The sequence below is a fragment of the Phaeoacremonium minimum genome (genome assembly GCF_000392275.1).
Source record: "Phaeoacremonium minimum UCRPA7 unplaced genomic scaffold PA7_03_scaffold_492, whole genome shotgun sequence".
In the NCBI taxonomy this organism is placed as follows: Eukaryota; Fungi; Ascomycota; class Sordariomycetes; order Togniniales; family Togniniaceae; genus Phaeoacremonium; species Phaeoacremonium minimum.
Window position 1 is genome coordinate 37,583 of NW_006921394.1, and position 14,631 is coordinate 52,213.

General features: G+C 50.3%; 4 protein-coding genes across 4 annotated transcripts; 2 read left to right on the forward strand and 2 right to left on the reverse strand.

Annotated features, from left to right (window-relative positions):
- Positions 1–256: 256 nt before the first annotated feature.
- UCRPA7_6698 (putative dna repair transcription protein) lies at positions 257–1,654 on the reverse strand (the record flags this gene model as incomplete). The annotated part of the gene is made up of 5 exons (XM_007919235.1): positions 257–261; positions 311–611; positions 664–1,253; positions 1,327–1,389; positions 1,450–1,654. The coding sequence occupies 5 exons, from the start codon at positions 1,652–1,654 to the stop codon at positions 257–259; spliced, it is 1,164 nt and encodes a 387-aa protein (XP_007917426.1).
- A 1,124-nt stretch (positions 1,655–2,778) lies between these two features.
- On the forward strand, positions 2,779–4,035 carry UCRPA7_6699 (putative methylenetetrahydrofolate dehydrogenase protein; the record flags this gene model as incomplete). The annotated part of the gene is made up of 3 exons (XM_007919236.1): positions 2,779–2,972; positions 3,098–3,830; positions 3,964–4,035. The coding sequence occupies 3 exons, from the start codon at positions 2,779–2,781 to the stop codon at positions 4,033–4,035; spliced, it is 999 nt and encodes a 332-aa protein (XP_007917427.1).
- Positions 4,036–8,433: 4,398 nt separating this feature from the next.
- Positions 8,434–10,759, reverse strand: UCRPA7_6700 (putative endopolyphosphatase protein; the record flags this gene model as incomplete). Its single annotated transcript, XM_007919237.1, has 2 exons — positions 8,434–10,397; positions 10,549–10,759. The coding sequence occupies 2 exons, from the start codon at positions 10,757–10,759 to the stop codon at positions 8,434–8,436; spliced, it is 2,175 nt and encodes a 724-aa protein (XP_007917428.1).
- Positions 10,760–13,438: 2,679 nt separating this feature from the next.
- Positions 13,439–14,429, forward strand: UCRPA7_6701 (putative nadp(+)-dependent dehydrogenase protein; the record flags this gene model as incomplete). The annotated part of the gene is made up of 3 exons (XM_007919238.1): positions 13,439–13,464; positions 13,550–14,199; positions 14,254–14,429. 3 exons carry the CDS (start codon positions 13,439–13,441, stop codon positions 14,427–14,429), a joined length of 852 nt encoding a protein of 283 aa, XP_007917429.1.
- Between the last annotated feature and the right edge of the window lie 202 nt (positions 14,430–14,631).

Consider the following 14,631-nt stretch of genomic DNA (forward strand, 5'->3'; position numbering starts at 1 on the left):
ATGACCTCCCGTAAGACTGTCACTTGATCTGTTGTAGGCTGTTCAACCGTATTTTCTCTCCACAAGCGCACATAAATATCATCCAAGATATTTTCTGGAACCTGAAATCCGGGACTAGTTGCGAAAGACGCCTCCGAGGAGCCCATATTGACTATTATAGCCTGCCGCGCCTTTAGGACTGTGTTGAGAAGACCAAGTAGATCTCTGGTATGCTGTGGTGACTTCGGTTGTCGAATATTATTTCGAAGCGAGTCGATTAATCTAGGCGTGGTAAGAGTGAAGGCTCGAATATCAGAGGCAAGCACCGCACTTGCAAGCTGGCCAGCGTTTTTGGTGTAGGTCGGATTAGCGAAATCATCGATACAGTCTCCCAGTACCACGTTAACGAAACCCTGAAGCTCTTCGAATTGGGTATCTTGATGGGGGAGCTTGGCAAATTTTCTGCTAATGGCAGACATGACATCTAATGTTGCTTGGATGGTTGCCTGGATCTCGCCGTTGCGAACCTCATACTTCAGGGAATTCCAGATTTTGTCAACAAAAGGGACAATTCCCTTCTGAGCGTGCGAATATTGTTCTACGCAAGCTTTGATTGTGCTCAATATGTCAAGCTGGTATTGGTCAGCATGTGTGCAATCCAAAAAGGAAGACAGGGTAACATACCTTGACGCCAACTGTGACGCTGTCTCCCTGGTCGAGCTTCTGGATCAGGAACGGGAAAGACAGATCGGCGAGTCTATAGTCGGCCGCGAAGCATTCTCTGACTGCCAACTTGAGCTGTTCCGTCGTGATAGCCGCAGGGGTTGCCGAACTGCGAATTGAGATGGGGAAGTAGGAGGAAAAGGACTTGAAGACTTCCTGGAGCACCTCATGTGACATGGAGTAGTGTCTGAGAAGCGACTTTAGAATAGCAAACCATTCAAGGAGATTCTTTGGATCCCTCTCATGCTGACACATCTTCAAGAGATCCAGGACGAAGCCAGAAGCCGATCCATGGATGTGTTGAAGCTCGCCTCGAGTGATAGGGTCCTGGATTAAGCCATGAAGAAGCTCGTAGACTTCGAACCTTGTTGACGGGGGCTGCAGCCGGAAGTCGTCGCCCATTTTGACGATGTTTCCAACAACCGTATCAGCAAGCTGAGGCTTGAACGCGTTCATGCTGATCAAATATCGCAAAGCTTTGGTCGCAGCCAGGATGCCAGCCTTGTGGTCCGCATCAAACATGACGCTGAAAAAATGAACAAGGAGTTGCACTGTCGACACACGCATCAATATGAAGCTCCTAAATCGCATGGGGAGGGAAGTTGTTTGAAATACTTGACCTACCTTGAGTTCCATTCAGGACGCCCTTTGGCAGCGCCTCGAGTGTCGCAGCCAAAAAGCCAAGAGCTGCCAGTAACAGTCAGTTTGAGGGTAGAAAGAGCTGTGGCGGCCGTGCGACTGAAATACCTTTCGCTCGAAGGATGACATCTGCGCTTCCGGCTTCCTCCCCATCATCGATGTCGGGGACGGTGCTAGATCCGGGATACCAGTCGTTGACGGACTGAACCCAATTCGCTGTGACTCCCCTGGTACTTGCTGGGTCCTTGGCTGCGTTCTGGATAGCTGTAGTACGGTCAGTTGAACTCCGTGCCAGGCTCCTTGTCTCAAGCATATGCATGCGATTAAGGTGTCTGACAACAATGTCACAGGATCGACCCACCAACTGCAGCCTGAAGAGAGGCCTGCTCCATTACGGACTCATCGTCGGACAACACATATTGTGCTGCCAAGTCCTTGAAGTCCACCATGCTGCATGTGATGCCAGTCTGGGTGCATTCATGAGATAGCTTCCATGCGGAGCTGAACTAATCTGGTCTATCAGGAAATTTGGCCTTATGACGAGAACGATGAGAATTCAGCGGCAGCAGTAGCACAGCATTGGGCAAACGGTGCAACTGGTCGATCTCGGCGGGCGTGCGATCAAAGTGATTGCAGACTGAAGGGGGTAGGTAGGTAGGCACTCCAAGCAAGGTAAGTGTCAGGTTGGTAGGTCTGGATTAGCGATTACCTCACTTCTGGTTGGAGGGGCCGGAGAGAATCGGCAGTAATGAAAATGTTCTGGCCCAAAAGCGCAGGCGGTGAGATTGACGGGTGACGAGATGGCCACCACGGCGATGCACCTGGCCCAGGACTAAGCTTCTTGCAGTAAGAGGGGCATCCCTTTACTGTGTATAGCTAGCTAGCCAGGGGTCCACCACATTTTCCCGTCCTTTTTTTTTTTTTGCCTCCCCTCCCCCACGATGGAATCTTGCCTGTATCGGAGGGCCAATTCTGCGCATACATTATATTATAGCACGGGCCTGCTTGACACTCTCCCAAGCCATCGAACTGAGTCTTGCATGCGGCTGGAACCCATTGGCTTATAGCAAAGTTGTCTTTTTGTTCTGTCCATGATCTCTTTCGTACCAGGTACTCTGGCTGTCAGGACCTTGGCCTCTAGAGCCTGACTAGCTGTTTCTGGATCTCTCTTGGTCTGTGAAGATTGCAGTCTGTTCTCATCCAACGGTTGGGTGCCCTGTAAAATTGTACATCCATAAAATACCTAGGTATAAGTACCACATTCTTGGTGGGGCAAGGTTAGTTGTCTATTCACAAACACTTCAGGGTGCCCTCCCAGCTCTGCCTTCTAACAAATTGACAGGACAGGAGGACGTGATACAGAGAGTCTCACCTCTTCGTTGCCACCATAAGCATCCAGACTCTGTTGTCATTTGAGGCACTCACCCTAAGCCAACCATGGCGGATGTGCCCAAGACATGCAAGGTCATCCTTGCCGACACCATCGCCAAAAAACTGCTCTCAGAGGTCCAGGAGACCCTGCAGAAGATATCCAACGGCGACTCTCGCCCGACTTTGGTCGCATTCCTTGCCAATGATGACCCGGCGGCGATGAAGTATGCAGAGTGGTCAAAGAAGACGTGCGAGGAAAAGTAAGCCTTTCCTAGACTTCCTCCTCTCAAAATCCCTGCCGTGACGATGATGATGGGACTCCATGCCATCCTTATCTCATCTATTCAACCCTGCTGTGGCACGGACTTGCTGACCTGGGCTCCAGTGGGTTTGCTTTTGATTTAAGAAAGGTTGACAAAGAGGTCTTGGAAGAAGAGATCATGGCGGCCAATGAGGACGACAAGGTGGACGGCATCATCGTCTACTATCCCATCTTCCCCAACAACGCAACCCACGACAAGTACATTCAAGAAACTGTCTCCCTATCCAAGGATGTGGAGGGTCTCTGCCACAAGCATCTCTACAACATGTACCACAATGTTCGTTTCCTCGATCCACCGGACAATCGGAAGAAGTCCCTACTGCCGTGTACTCCTCTAGCTGTCGTCAAGATCCTGGAGCATCTCCAGATCTACAACCCAATCTTGGCATACGGAAATAGACTCTACGGCAAGACAATCACGGTCATCAACAGGTCCGAAGTCAATGGTCGTCCTCTGGCCGCACTCCTGGCAAATGACGGCGCCACCGTCTACTCGGTTGACATCAACGGAGTGCAATTGTTCACCCGAGGAACTGGCATCAAATCTCCTCGTCATAAGGTCCTGGACAAGGAGGGCTGGGGCCTCAAGGACTGCCTTCCCCTCAGCGACGTGGTCATCGGTGGTGTCCCAGCAGAGAGCTACAAGGTGCCAACCGACCTCATTCGAGATGGCGCCGTGTGTATCAACTTTTCATCATTCAGGAATTTTGATGGCCCAGCCGTGAAAGAGAAAGCATCCATCTATGTCCCTTCCGTTGGCAAGGTCACAATCGCTGTTCTTCTTCGGAACCTGGTGGTACGTATTCACTTTGACTTCTCTGCCCGGACAGGACATATCTTTCGTGGATACATGTCCTCTGAGTCCTAGCAATATACTTGGCCGCTCATTTGTCGTTGCCTTCTTTACACTAGCTGACTTATCGCCATAGCGCCTCATCGCAAATCGCCCTTCAGATGCCAGCCATGTCCAGGCCCGCAGTGAAGCCTTCGCAGATGACTAGGTGCCACCTGAGGAGTTCTTCCCTGCGTCTTCTGAGGACATGCCCGAGGGCTGGTATGCAGAGGATGATCGCTTCCCTGGATCGAGGCGGCTGACAGTGACAAGTCCAAGAGCAGTTCCGCCATTGCCTCCCAAGTCGTCTCTGCGTCATTCGTCGAACGTCATTGACTACATAGAAGATACAGAGCCGCGGTGGCAGTAGCACGTGGACTTAGTCGCCTGCTCTGAGATATCAAGTCATATTTTCACTACTGTTTAATATAGGATACCTGGATGCATGGGAACGGCTGGTAGGAAAAGTTCTGGAAAAGACTTCAGGGTTTGTTCTTTTCGTGTATTTTCAGGAGCCGCGCGAAGACATCCATTCTCGCCAGACCGTTTAACAACACTGGCTGATCTAGGTTAAGATGAATCCTCTTTTGTGGTCACGTCTAAGAGGTCCCTCTTGAATGGCATGCAGTCATTACGGGATATGACAACCTCCGAGCCTGGTGAATTTTATCACGGCTGTCTGCAATGCACGTTTGATGCCATCTTCCCTCCTCGCCTTTATCAGTCGTTCAATTAGGGCCTTTCAGGGTCACACAGATATTGTCTTTGGAACCTTTCAGCTTGTACTACTACGAGAGATATGCCGAGGGTTTTTTGTTTTTTTTGTTATTTGCTGTCCATGGATCATTTGGATGAATTCCAACCCCGTTGCCAACGACCACATTTTGCCGGGGTAAGGCTTCCTAGAAGTCAACACGACGACTTTGATCATCAGGAACGATTTCAGCTTCCAACTTCACCTAGAGTAACAATGCATAGATGGAATTGTGTGCTCTGTTATTGTATGTACGGTGCACTTGGTTTAGAATTTGGCCGCGAGGTCCAGAATTCTGGAGACATTGCGAGGATAGCAGTTGACGGCACCACGCTACGTTTCCCGGCTATTTTCCTGAGCTCTCCGACATTCATGTTCTGCAAACCCCCTAGGCTTCTCCGCACAACCGGACGTATCAGCCTGTGTGAGAGGCTTCTTTATTGGTCGTCGGAAAAACTCGTGTTGTACGAGCAAATCCATGAAGAACGATTTTTTATTGTCCGTGACGAGTGAAGGGGAATGCCTCGTCCGACTAAACGCCATCAATCTAAGTTGACCGCCCCATCTCTTCTGCGAGAAGGATGGGCATTGCGTGACTGGTCTCCTGCCCTGTGTGCTCTCCTAGGGATCGAAGATATACTACATCCTACATGCGGCTGTCAATGCGACCAAGATGCTCGATTCTCTAGTCGAACGGCGTGAAGCCATCATAGAGGCTTTGACTGCATCGAAAAGCAAGAGAGTAATCCCCGACCTACTAGCCTGGATAGGAGAAGTACAGCAACTGGCTTGAGAGTAAGTAAGGAAATCTCCGAGGAGCTGCACTTGCAAGTCCAGTCTGCCGGACGAGCTTTTACCCAACTGGACATTGGATGTTGCCGAGGCAAGGCATGACAATAAAGATTTCCTGGCCCGCAAACTTCCAGGCCTTGACGCCATCGCGATTTCTGCAAGGAACCGCCGTTTATTCTTTGACGGGCCCAGATGCCGAGCTAAATATATTACCCCATATTAGAGCTCAGTCAAAACCCGATCTACTTGCATCCAAATTACAGGAACAGGCTGGCCAGCAGTGGCCCCGGCTCGCACTCCATGTTTTTTTTTTATTTTTAATCTGTGCACCTGGTTTATTGATCAAGTTGTGATATGGACTGGAGAGTGCAACAAGCGAGCCAAGCCGCAAGGTCGGGGTGCAAGCCGAAGTTTGCTGTTGGTACCCGTGAAGTGTCTCATACATACCGTAGATCCACCGTGTTTATCCTTTCCACCGCCATATTCATAAGCCGTAGTGGCTTCTGTTCCATTCTCAAGTCTTATGACTTTTCCATCTCGTTTCATACTCCTTTGTGGATCCAAGTCAAGACTTTGTTCTCTGGAGTAACAAAGCACAGTCGCCGTTATACTTGCGTGAGCTGCAGTGATCTTCCTGACATTAGGAGAACGGCTTGCTCGTGGTGCTCAGCTATAAACTGTTGAGACATTAGGAGGATCAGGGTTCTCGGAGCACTAATGGAATAATTAGGACAAGAGTTGCGCAGTACGAAGTGTGTTGGTAGTGCAGGCAGAGCGTGACCACCAGTTCGGCGGGACATATCGAGATTGTGGCCCCCTTTTGAAAATTTGGACAAGAGACTTGCCGTTCGTCTGAAGATATTCGTGCCTGACTTCACAAAATACAACCTGCTCTCCAGGTCCATCCCTGAATCGAGAACGAAGCCGACGGATTTTTGTTTCGCAAGCCTGAGTGGTGTCTCTGGGCTTTTTTGAAAATCGATGCTCAGGCTGTTTCGGTACGGGCTCCCATTTGGCAAGAAGAAAATACAAGCACACGTCTACAGTGAAGCGCTTGCTTCCCCTCTCGCTCGATTGAAGCTACCTCGACTGTCTTTGAAAAAGCGCTTGACTGCAACAAAGGACTCACCTGAATCGGTACTGCAATATATGACATTGTCTGCTGGAAGCTTATTTCGTCACAATGCCGAATACGACATTCTTCGTGTCCTGGCAGCTATGGGAGCAAATGACCTTTGTGGGCTCTCTCGGTCATAACTCTTGCTATGTAGCTTTACTGATAGTTCTACGGGCAGGTTCTCGCTGCGGCCATAGCCGTTGTCTTCTTCACGGGCCTCGCCAAGCTCTACTGGACGAACCACCATCTCCGCAAGCAGGAGGTCATCGATGCCGAGAAGCAAGCGAGATTGACCGAGATGCGGAAGACAGGTCTCCGGTCCAACGGTAGACGGGCTGGCGAAATTCCGTTCGGCGTTCGAGCGATTCAAAGTGGAGTTGAGGTGGAAGGTATATGGATCTCTCGTTCCACTTCACCTATATCACACCTGGAGAAACAAAAAAGTGATGGCAGAGCTGCGTCATCGACGACTAAGGTGGAAGAATATGAAGAGAAGCCAAGCAGGAAGGTAAGGGGCAAAGAGAAATATCGAGGCGACGACTCTGGCAGCCTAAAATCCATTCGAGAGTCTCGGCCGTCCCCAACTCGCAACGAATACTTTGAATCAAGAGGTGATGTGGCTCTGAGTATTGAAGACACGCCACACATGGCAGCGCCGAAAGCAAGGAGCCAGGCCACTCACCAACGTGTGAAGAGCCTTCTCAACGAGGAGACACTCAGACAATTGGAGGGCCAAACATCAAGGGCGAGGATCAATACCTACATACCCACCTCGTCATTCGACACTCCTCATTCGAGGATCTTAGGAAGACAGAACTCTCATACATCAGCATCTTCGGCTACGGAGTCTACGATCTCTGAATCTAGCTCTGGTCGGACCGGGCCACGCTCTCAGTATACATCACGAAATCCCAGCTCATCAAGCCGTCACTATGTGCCTAGGCAATACCGACCTGGCTACAACGCAATACCGCAGGGATCTCCTGAACAAGAGCCTCATGTATCACTAGGAAGCTCGACAGATACGCCCGCCTTCTCAACGCCCTTGTCAACGCCATCACACAGCTTTCCACCAAGTCGCAGTGACTCTCAGCTACCTTTGCTTCCTCGCCAGCAAGGACCGCCAATACCGGAGCCTACGTTCGGCCCGGGTGATATACACTACAATCGTTCTGCAAGAAGAGTTAACGAAGGATTCGAAGTACTGCCAGCTGGTCTTCTTGGACTGCCACCGCAAGTAGAGGTTACCAATCCTGATCTCGAAAGCGGCGAACTTCGTGAAACTGGGGGTCGTAAGAAACTGCGAAAGAAAAGTGTGAGCCAGACCCAACTTTCCGGAGCCCCTTAATGCCAGAATATTGCTTTCCAAGGCGAAACCCGCCGTTTGGTGTATCCTGCTGCTTGGGCTGGGCAATCGTACGAGAATTGGACATGTCACCACACTGAGCAACTGCATGCTTTTCAAGATATTCATATTGGATTCAATCACTCTCTTTCCCAACAGATAGGGCTCACAACGGAGTCAAGCCCGCATATATTGGCGTTATAGGAAAACGAGACATTGGTGACTATTGGCTCGGCGTTGGAAAAGCAACTGCGCTTGATATGCTCCTCTACAGCATAGAGCAGTAAGCATGATAACCGAATGATGTGTTGCAATATTCCTACGGAAAGGATAGATGGAATGTCATTGATTTTTCACATTCACACATGCTTCTTTTCAACGATGTCTCTTCAAATGCTAGTTTTAATATGATATGCACCTATCAGTAATCGCAACCCGTTTGCCACCAGAGCTCCTATGAGTCTCTTGGGCTGGGTATCTTACATCTGCCAAATACTCCGTTCAATAATTCACCACCAACGCCGATACCCAAACTGACTAAACCAAGGCTGTTCCCATGCTACGAGAGCTTCTTGAGCTCGTTATCATCCACTGTACCAACGAATGCATGCTGGAGAAAATGCAGCCACACCTTATTATGCCTCTTCTTCTTCTTCTTCTTTCCGCCCTTCTTTCCTTTCTTCCCTCCCTTACCCTGCGTATCGACTTCTCCATCCTCGTCCGCTTCCTCAAGTTCCTCCTCAAACATATCCATCATGAACTCATCATCGGTAATCTCATCATCGACCACTTCACCCATGGTCTCTGATTCCTCTATGATAGCCTTCGACTTGGACTGTCGTTGGCCCATGCGAAACGCCAAATCTATGAAGCTATTGACCGTTAGATCGGTCAAATTATACAGCTTGTCGTCGAAAGTGGTGTATTCGACCTCGAACTTGAAGGTACGTGGCTTCGCAGGTTTCTGCGGAGGCTTCTTGTCCCGGTGCTTGCCGTCCTGCCAGCGATTATTTTGAGGCCCCGTGCCCAAGGACTTATAATCGTTGTTGATATGTGTCAAGTTGGCATAGTACTGTGTGTAGCCAGTGAAGGTCAAGGGCTGCGGTGAATAGGCGGGCCCCGGAGGAGATGATTTTGCTGGGGGATCCGGCACAATTAGGTTGGGATCCTTATCTTTTCCTCCCTTCTTTTTGTCACTTTCTGGCTTCTTGCCCTTCTTCTTTTCCTGCTTCTTCTTTAAAGCGCCAAAGTCAGCATCTTCTAGGGATCGTAGTTCCAGTGGCATCTGGTCGCCTGAAATATCAAGCGAGGATGAATCTTCAGTTATTGGTAACTGCTCCGTCGAAGCGGCCCAGGGTATGGCGTTTTCGAGCCCGGAGATGTTATACTCGACCACGCGAAGGGTTGGGAAATAATTAGGTACGATACTGGGGCTGATCAGAGACAACTGGTATCGTTCTGCCCACCGACCTCCGAGCTTCTTTTTATGCTTTTTGCCGTTTTTTCCTTTGTTCTTCTTCTTCTTCTTCTTCTTCTTGAGCTCACCCATATCTTCAGCGTACAAAACAGGTCGAGGAAGCTTTGACCAGCCATCTCGAAGTTCCTGAAGGTATTCAGCAGTCGAAGCCACCGAGAGTTCGCCCTCCATTGCTTCTCGAACGAGTGACATCGTCTCTGCTTCAGCATCGGCAGTGTCTAAGTTGATCTGTTTTGTGTCCTGGATCAGGAAGTGATCAATATTCATGTGGCCGTAGGTGCCACCAATAACGACATCTCGATATTGTTGAAGCCAGAGGGTGTATTTCTGCCAGCAAGTCTCATCCCAGAGTTGCTTGCTATCAGTCCGGGCGGGCGGCACATGACCCATCATGATGGCCTTCATGCCCCGGAGACGCATGAATTGCAGTTGAATGCGCAGCCATTCCATCTGTTTAAAGCCGGGCTCGGATGGTTGAGCGCAGTCGTCAACACCAGCATTCCTGTCGAAGAAATAGAGCGTGTTAAGACTGAATACGGCGAGCTTGTGGGGGATGACCTCGACGTAGAACCAGCCACCAAACTCGAAGCTGTGGCGCTGCTCCTCGGGTATGAAGTTCTTCCAGATATCGGTATAGTACTGCAGCCATTTGTTGGGGCCCGGAAGCAGAATGTTGTGTGGTAGGATATCATTGTTTCCCAGAGTCGGGATCACAGGGACGGCCAACGCCTTGGGTCCTTCGGGATTGGCAAACACCTCTGCGAACTTGTCGGCAATCCAGCGGTTGGTGCCCAGAACCTGAGCTGGTGAGCGTGGTATGCGTTCATCAGAATCATGGCGAGCCGAATCTCCGGTCCAAATGACAAAATCGATATCGTCCGCGATGTTTTCCGCTATCCAGTCGAATGTCGCGTTGATGAGACTGAAGGGGGTGTCGCAGTCGGATGTCTCAGCGCCGTAAGTGCCTGCGGGGCCATCTCCACGATGGCAGGCCGCCTCCTCGTCGGTGGATGAATGCACCTTGTAGAACTCATCTGGATGCAGATCTATGTCAGGCTGTTGTTAGTCAGGAGCCTAGAGAGCAAGAGCAGGCTGGGATGGCAATGACAACAATCATGATGAGGTCACACCATAATCTATCCCCGACTCTGATGGACTTCAAATAGGAGATAAGGCAAGATACGCGATTGCACTCACCAGTGATATGCAGGAACTTGCCCTGCAGCTTCCGTGGGCCAGCGGCAGGCGCCGCAGGTGCAGGCAAAGGAGGTTTGTCGAGAACGACTTGTGGTTGGTTGGCGCTGGCTGCAGGCAGAGGCAGAGGCAGAGGCAGAGGCCCAGACACCACAATGGCAGTCTGCCAGAGCAGTAGCACGCCTGTTGTGCATGCAAGTCGAAAGGCCGCCATCTCGTCGAGAGAGGCTCTTGAGACGGTGTGGGATACTCTCAGAAGCCGTATGTCTGGGGGTGTGTCTTTGGGGAGAATCCGAGCGTGACGAGAAATGCTTGCTGGCAAAGAAGCGGCGCTGGGCAGCTATGACTTCATAGCGACATGATCCGCCGTGCCGCCTTTACTTGTAGGTCTTTTTGAGGCGGTCTCGCGGTGCCCCAGAACTTTGGACGCCGCGCTGAAAACGCTGAGCGAATGGCACAGCTTCCCGCGTGTGGTGGGGCTGGCTGCAGGGCAAGCCCAGGGGATATGATGCGCTTGCCTCGTCCGTTGGGGCTGGACTTGGGGAAATGCTACAACAGACTGCAAGTAGAAAGGAAGAGGGAAAGGGGAAGAAAAGAAGGAGAAATATAATAATGTGAAGATTACGCTGTGAGGTAGGTAAGCAACCATCGAGACGACCCTTGACCCATATACAGCCGCTGGCCAAGGTATACATACATACATTAGGTACATACATACATCCATACATACAACCCAGGCTCGCCTCTGGAGCCTTCACGTAGATATTCCTCGAGACGGACTCTCCCGTGACAACCTTCCCAGACCAGGTTGTACATCTAAACTAAGCAGCGTCTTCCTCCATTCATCTTCTCCTGTTCATCATCCATTAGTATCATTATCATGATGATCCTTGAAATCTAGCATCAGACCTGGGCAAGCTAATGCGACTGCAGCCGAGAAGGGCGCACACCTGAGGAGCGTCGATAGTCACTCGATACACCTTGATGGCTTCTTAACACCACCATCCCAGCACCAGAGCGTGGGGTCGGGCCAAATGTCTGATGACCTGCCTGGCTGACAGTACGGGGATGTTAAGTTGATACCCCCGTTCACATGCTGCTGAGTATCGTGGTGCTGGCCACGGCGGACTAGTCGCTGGGTCACCCGTTGCCAGACATCTCTGCCGTGGGCCAATCCTGTGCCCACGTGTTGGACACAATGGAGAGCAAGGCGAGATCCAGCAGTGGCTGAGACAACACAACACAGCTCGGCTCACACACCTGCCTACTGCTAAGCTACTGGTACATGCCTACGTTATTTGCTCGAGCATCCATCCGGCTACGTATCTGACTTTGCGAAGGGAATGGCTTCAGGCGCACGTGGACAGATGCCTCTTGCGTAGTTGGACAACCGGCTACGATGATGCCCCAATTCGTGACCGACACAGGGTGGCTGCTGAATCAGACCGTGCCCTGGAGCAACATCTCGAAAGCGATCCCCGAAGCCATAGCTCTTGCTTTGTAGAGAACGGTTGGCGCCCTTGTTTGAAAGGATGAACAACGTGTGTTCACATTTGGTCGGAATCCAGCTCTGGGTAGTCCATCACAACTGGATCTGTCGCCATCAATGGCATGCCACCAGATGAAATCTTTATCCAAGCCACTTGCATTTAGTCCTTGAGAAAGCCGTCGGGGTAAAGAGCATTATGAATATCCGGAAAGCTCTCCGGGTTGATCTGGACACCTGACTGGCCTGTAACAACTTACCTTGCATCATGATCTATCCCATTTCGTAACACAGTTTGCAGCCGGCGGCGGTCGAGCCACATAGTAGCAAGCAGTCGTGTTTCGCATGATATCTCAACAATGAAATCTTGAATGACAAGTTGCTTCAACCAGTAACGAAAAGCGTCGCTATAGGTTTACGGTCCTTGTTCAGGCAAATTGAGCGAATGCTCGCTTTCTTTTTCGTGAGACTGGTGTGCGCTAGGGCCGCGAACTGGTACGTGCGCATTCTGCTCCACAGCATGAGAGCTGGCGAATTTTTTATACTGCCTTCATCCTTCCTTTCTCTTTCACATTCAACAGCAACGCCTCACAACGCCAATTTGCCGCACTTCGGCTTGGTGTTTTCTTATTTCTCATGAGAAAAGTTGCAAGATGAACTCATTGCCGCACGTTTGAGGGAGGTCGGAGCATTTACAAGGCTGTGATGGTTTCCTATGGTTTTAGACGGCTACATGATCTTCCCCCGCAATTGGGAAGTTTCCCTTCGGCCTGGAACAAGAGATTTCTCCTCCTATGCCATGCATCGTCGTTGATACAGACGAACGGATGCTTATTGCGCGCTGCTTGCTTGCTATATGTTTTTGAGGCCAGAAATGATCAAATGTCCCATCCGTACCCCGGAACGTTGCGCCAAATCAATGGTATTGAAAGCAGTCTGCCCTGACTCGCTGCCTCGCTGACAAAACTACCAAAGCCATTGCGGAACGCCCGCCGCTACTGAATAATGACAAGGCGACCCCCCACAATTTCTTTTCAAGTAGGTGCAGTCTATTTCTACGGAAAGTTTCCGTCTTACAAATGATGGTACCGTCTCTAGCATCTAGTTACACGTTCTGTTCCTAGTAAGGTTGTCGATACCCTCATGGTCTCTTACAAATAGCAACGGAAGCATTCCGCTGCTTTATCATGATGCTCTGTTATAACGGGGCAATACTTTGGCGAAATGAATCAATCGCGAGTGTATATAAAGACGATGGCACGCGAGCCTGATATGTCGTTGGAGTTAGCCATTATGCGCAGGTGAACAGCACTAAGTCAAGATCAGGATCTTGAAACACTTCACATAACTCTTTATCCCTTATTCATACGTTGTTTGCTCTGCCGGTGTCCTTGATTACACACCGATATGTCTCAGACAAACCATAACACCACGTAAGTTTTTGAGGGAGCTATTGCTTCTATCCTGGCCAAGGCATCGGACAACATTTTGCATTCGTTTCTAACTCGAGACGCTCAGGTACGCCTCCATCTCGCCATCTCGGCCGGAGCTCTCTACGTCCGGCAAGGTGGTGCTGGTGACGGGAGCTGGCAGTGGCATCGGGAAAGCCGCAGCTGTGTCATTTGCTGCTTCAGCCGCAAATGCTGTCGTCTTGCTTGGTCGCAGCGAAACGAAACTCAAAGCCGCAGCCGACGAGATTAGTGGCCAATCCTCAACAAAGGTGCTCATATTTGCTGTCGACGTCCTTGATGCTGTAGCTGTGAAAGAGGCCATGGCGTCTGTCAAGGCAGCGGTTGGGGCTATCGATATCTTGGTCCATGCGGCAGCGATTTTGCCCCCCTTAGGGCCTTTGGCTACAACAAGCGTCGATGGCATCTGGGAAGCGTTTGAGATAAATGTTAAGGGCACAATGATCATTGCTCAGACAATGCTATCATACTGCAGCGACAAGCCTGTCTTTGTGTCTCTTAATACAGCCGGTGTCATTATGGGACCCCTGCCTAATATGGGCGCCTATGTGAGCAGCAAGCTGCCTTTGGTGAAGCTCATGGAGTACTTTGCTGCCGAAAATCCTTCGTTGAGAGTCATGAACGTTCATCCAGGCCTCATCAAGACAGATGCGGCGGACATTATTGAGAAGACGGGGCTGGTGTTCCCATATGATGATAGTAAGTCGATCGATATCGGTTTATAGTAAGCTTTCACTAACGATGACTGTCCAGTCTCTCTTCCAGCCGACTTCATTGTCTGGGCTGCAAGTGAAGAGGCTGCGTTCCTGAAGGGAAAGTTCATATTCGCGAACTGGGATGTTGACGAGCTCAAGGCAAGGCGAGAGGAACTCCTGAACTCCCCTGATTTTACAATGGGTTTACGTGGTTTCCCACCTGCTACAGCATAATTTTGCTCCTTACACAATGAGGAACACCTGAACCTTAGAAGTGTCAATAATTTTCATGAATATTACCTGACTCCTATGCTCCTGTACCTACAAGTCGGATCTGATATTATGTAGGCTGTAGAGAATACAGAAGTTTCGATGCTCATCAAGCTGATGGACTAGTCGTGGTCGCTTGGTTGGCATGGATCTCATTCGAGGCTCC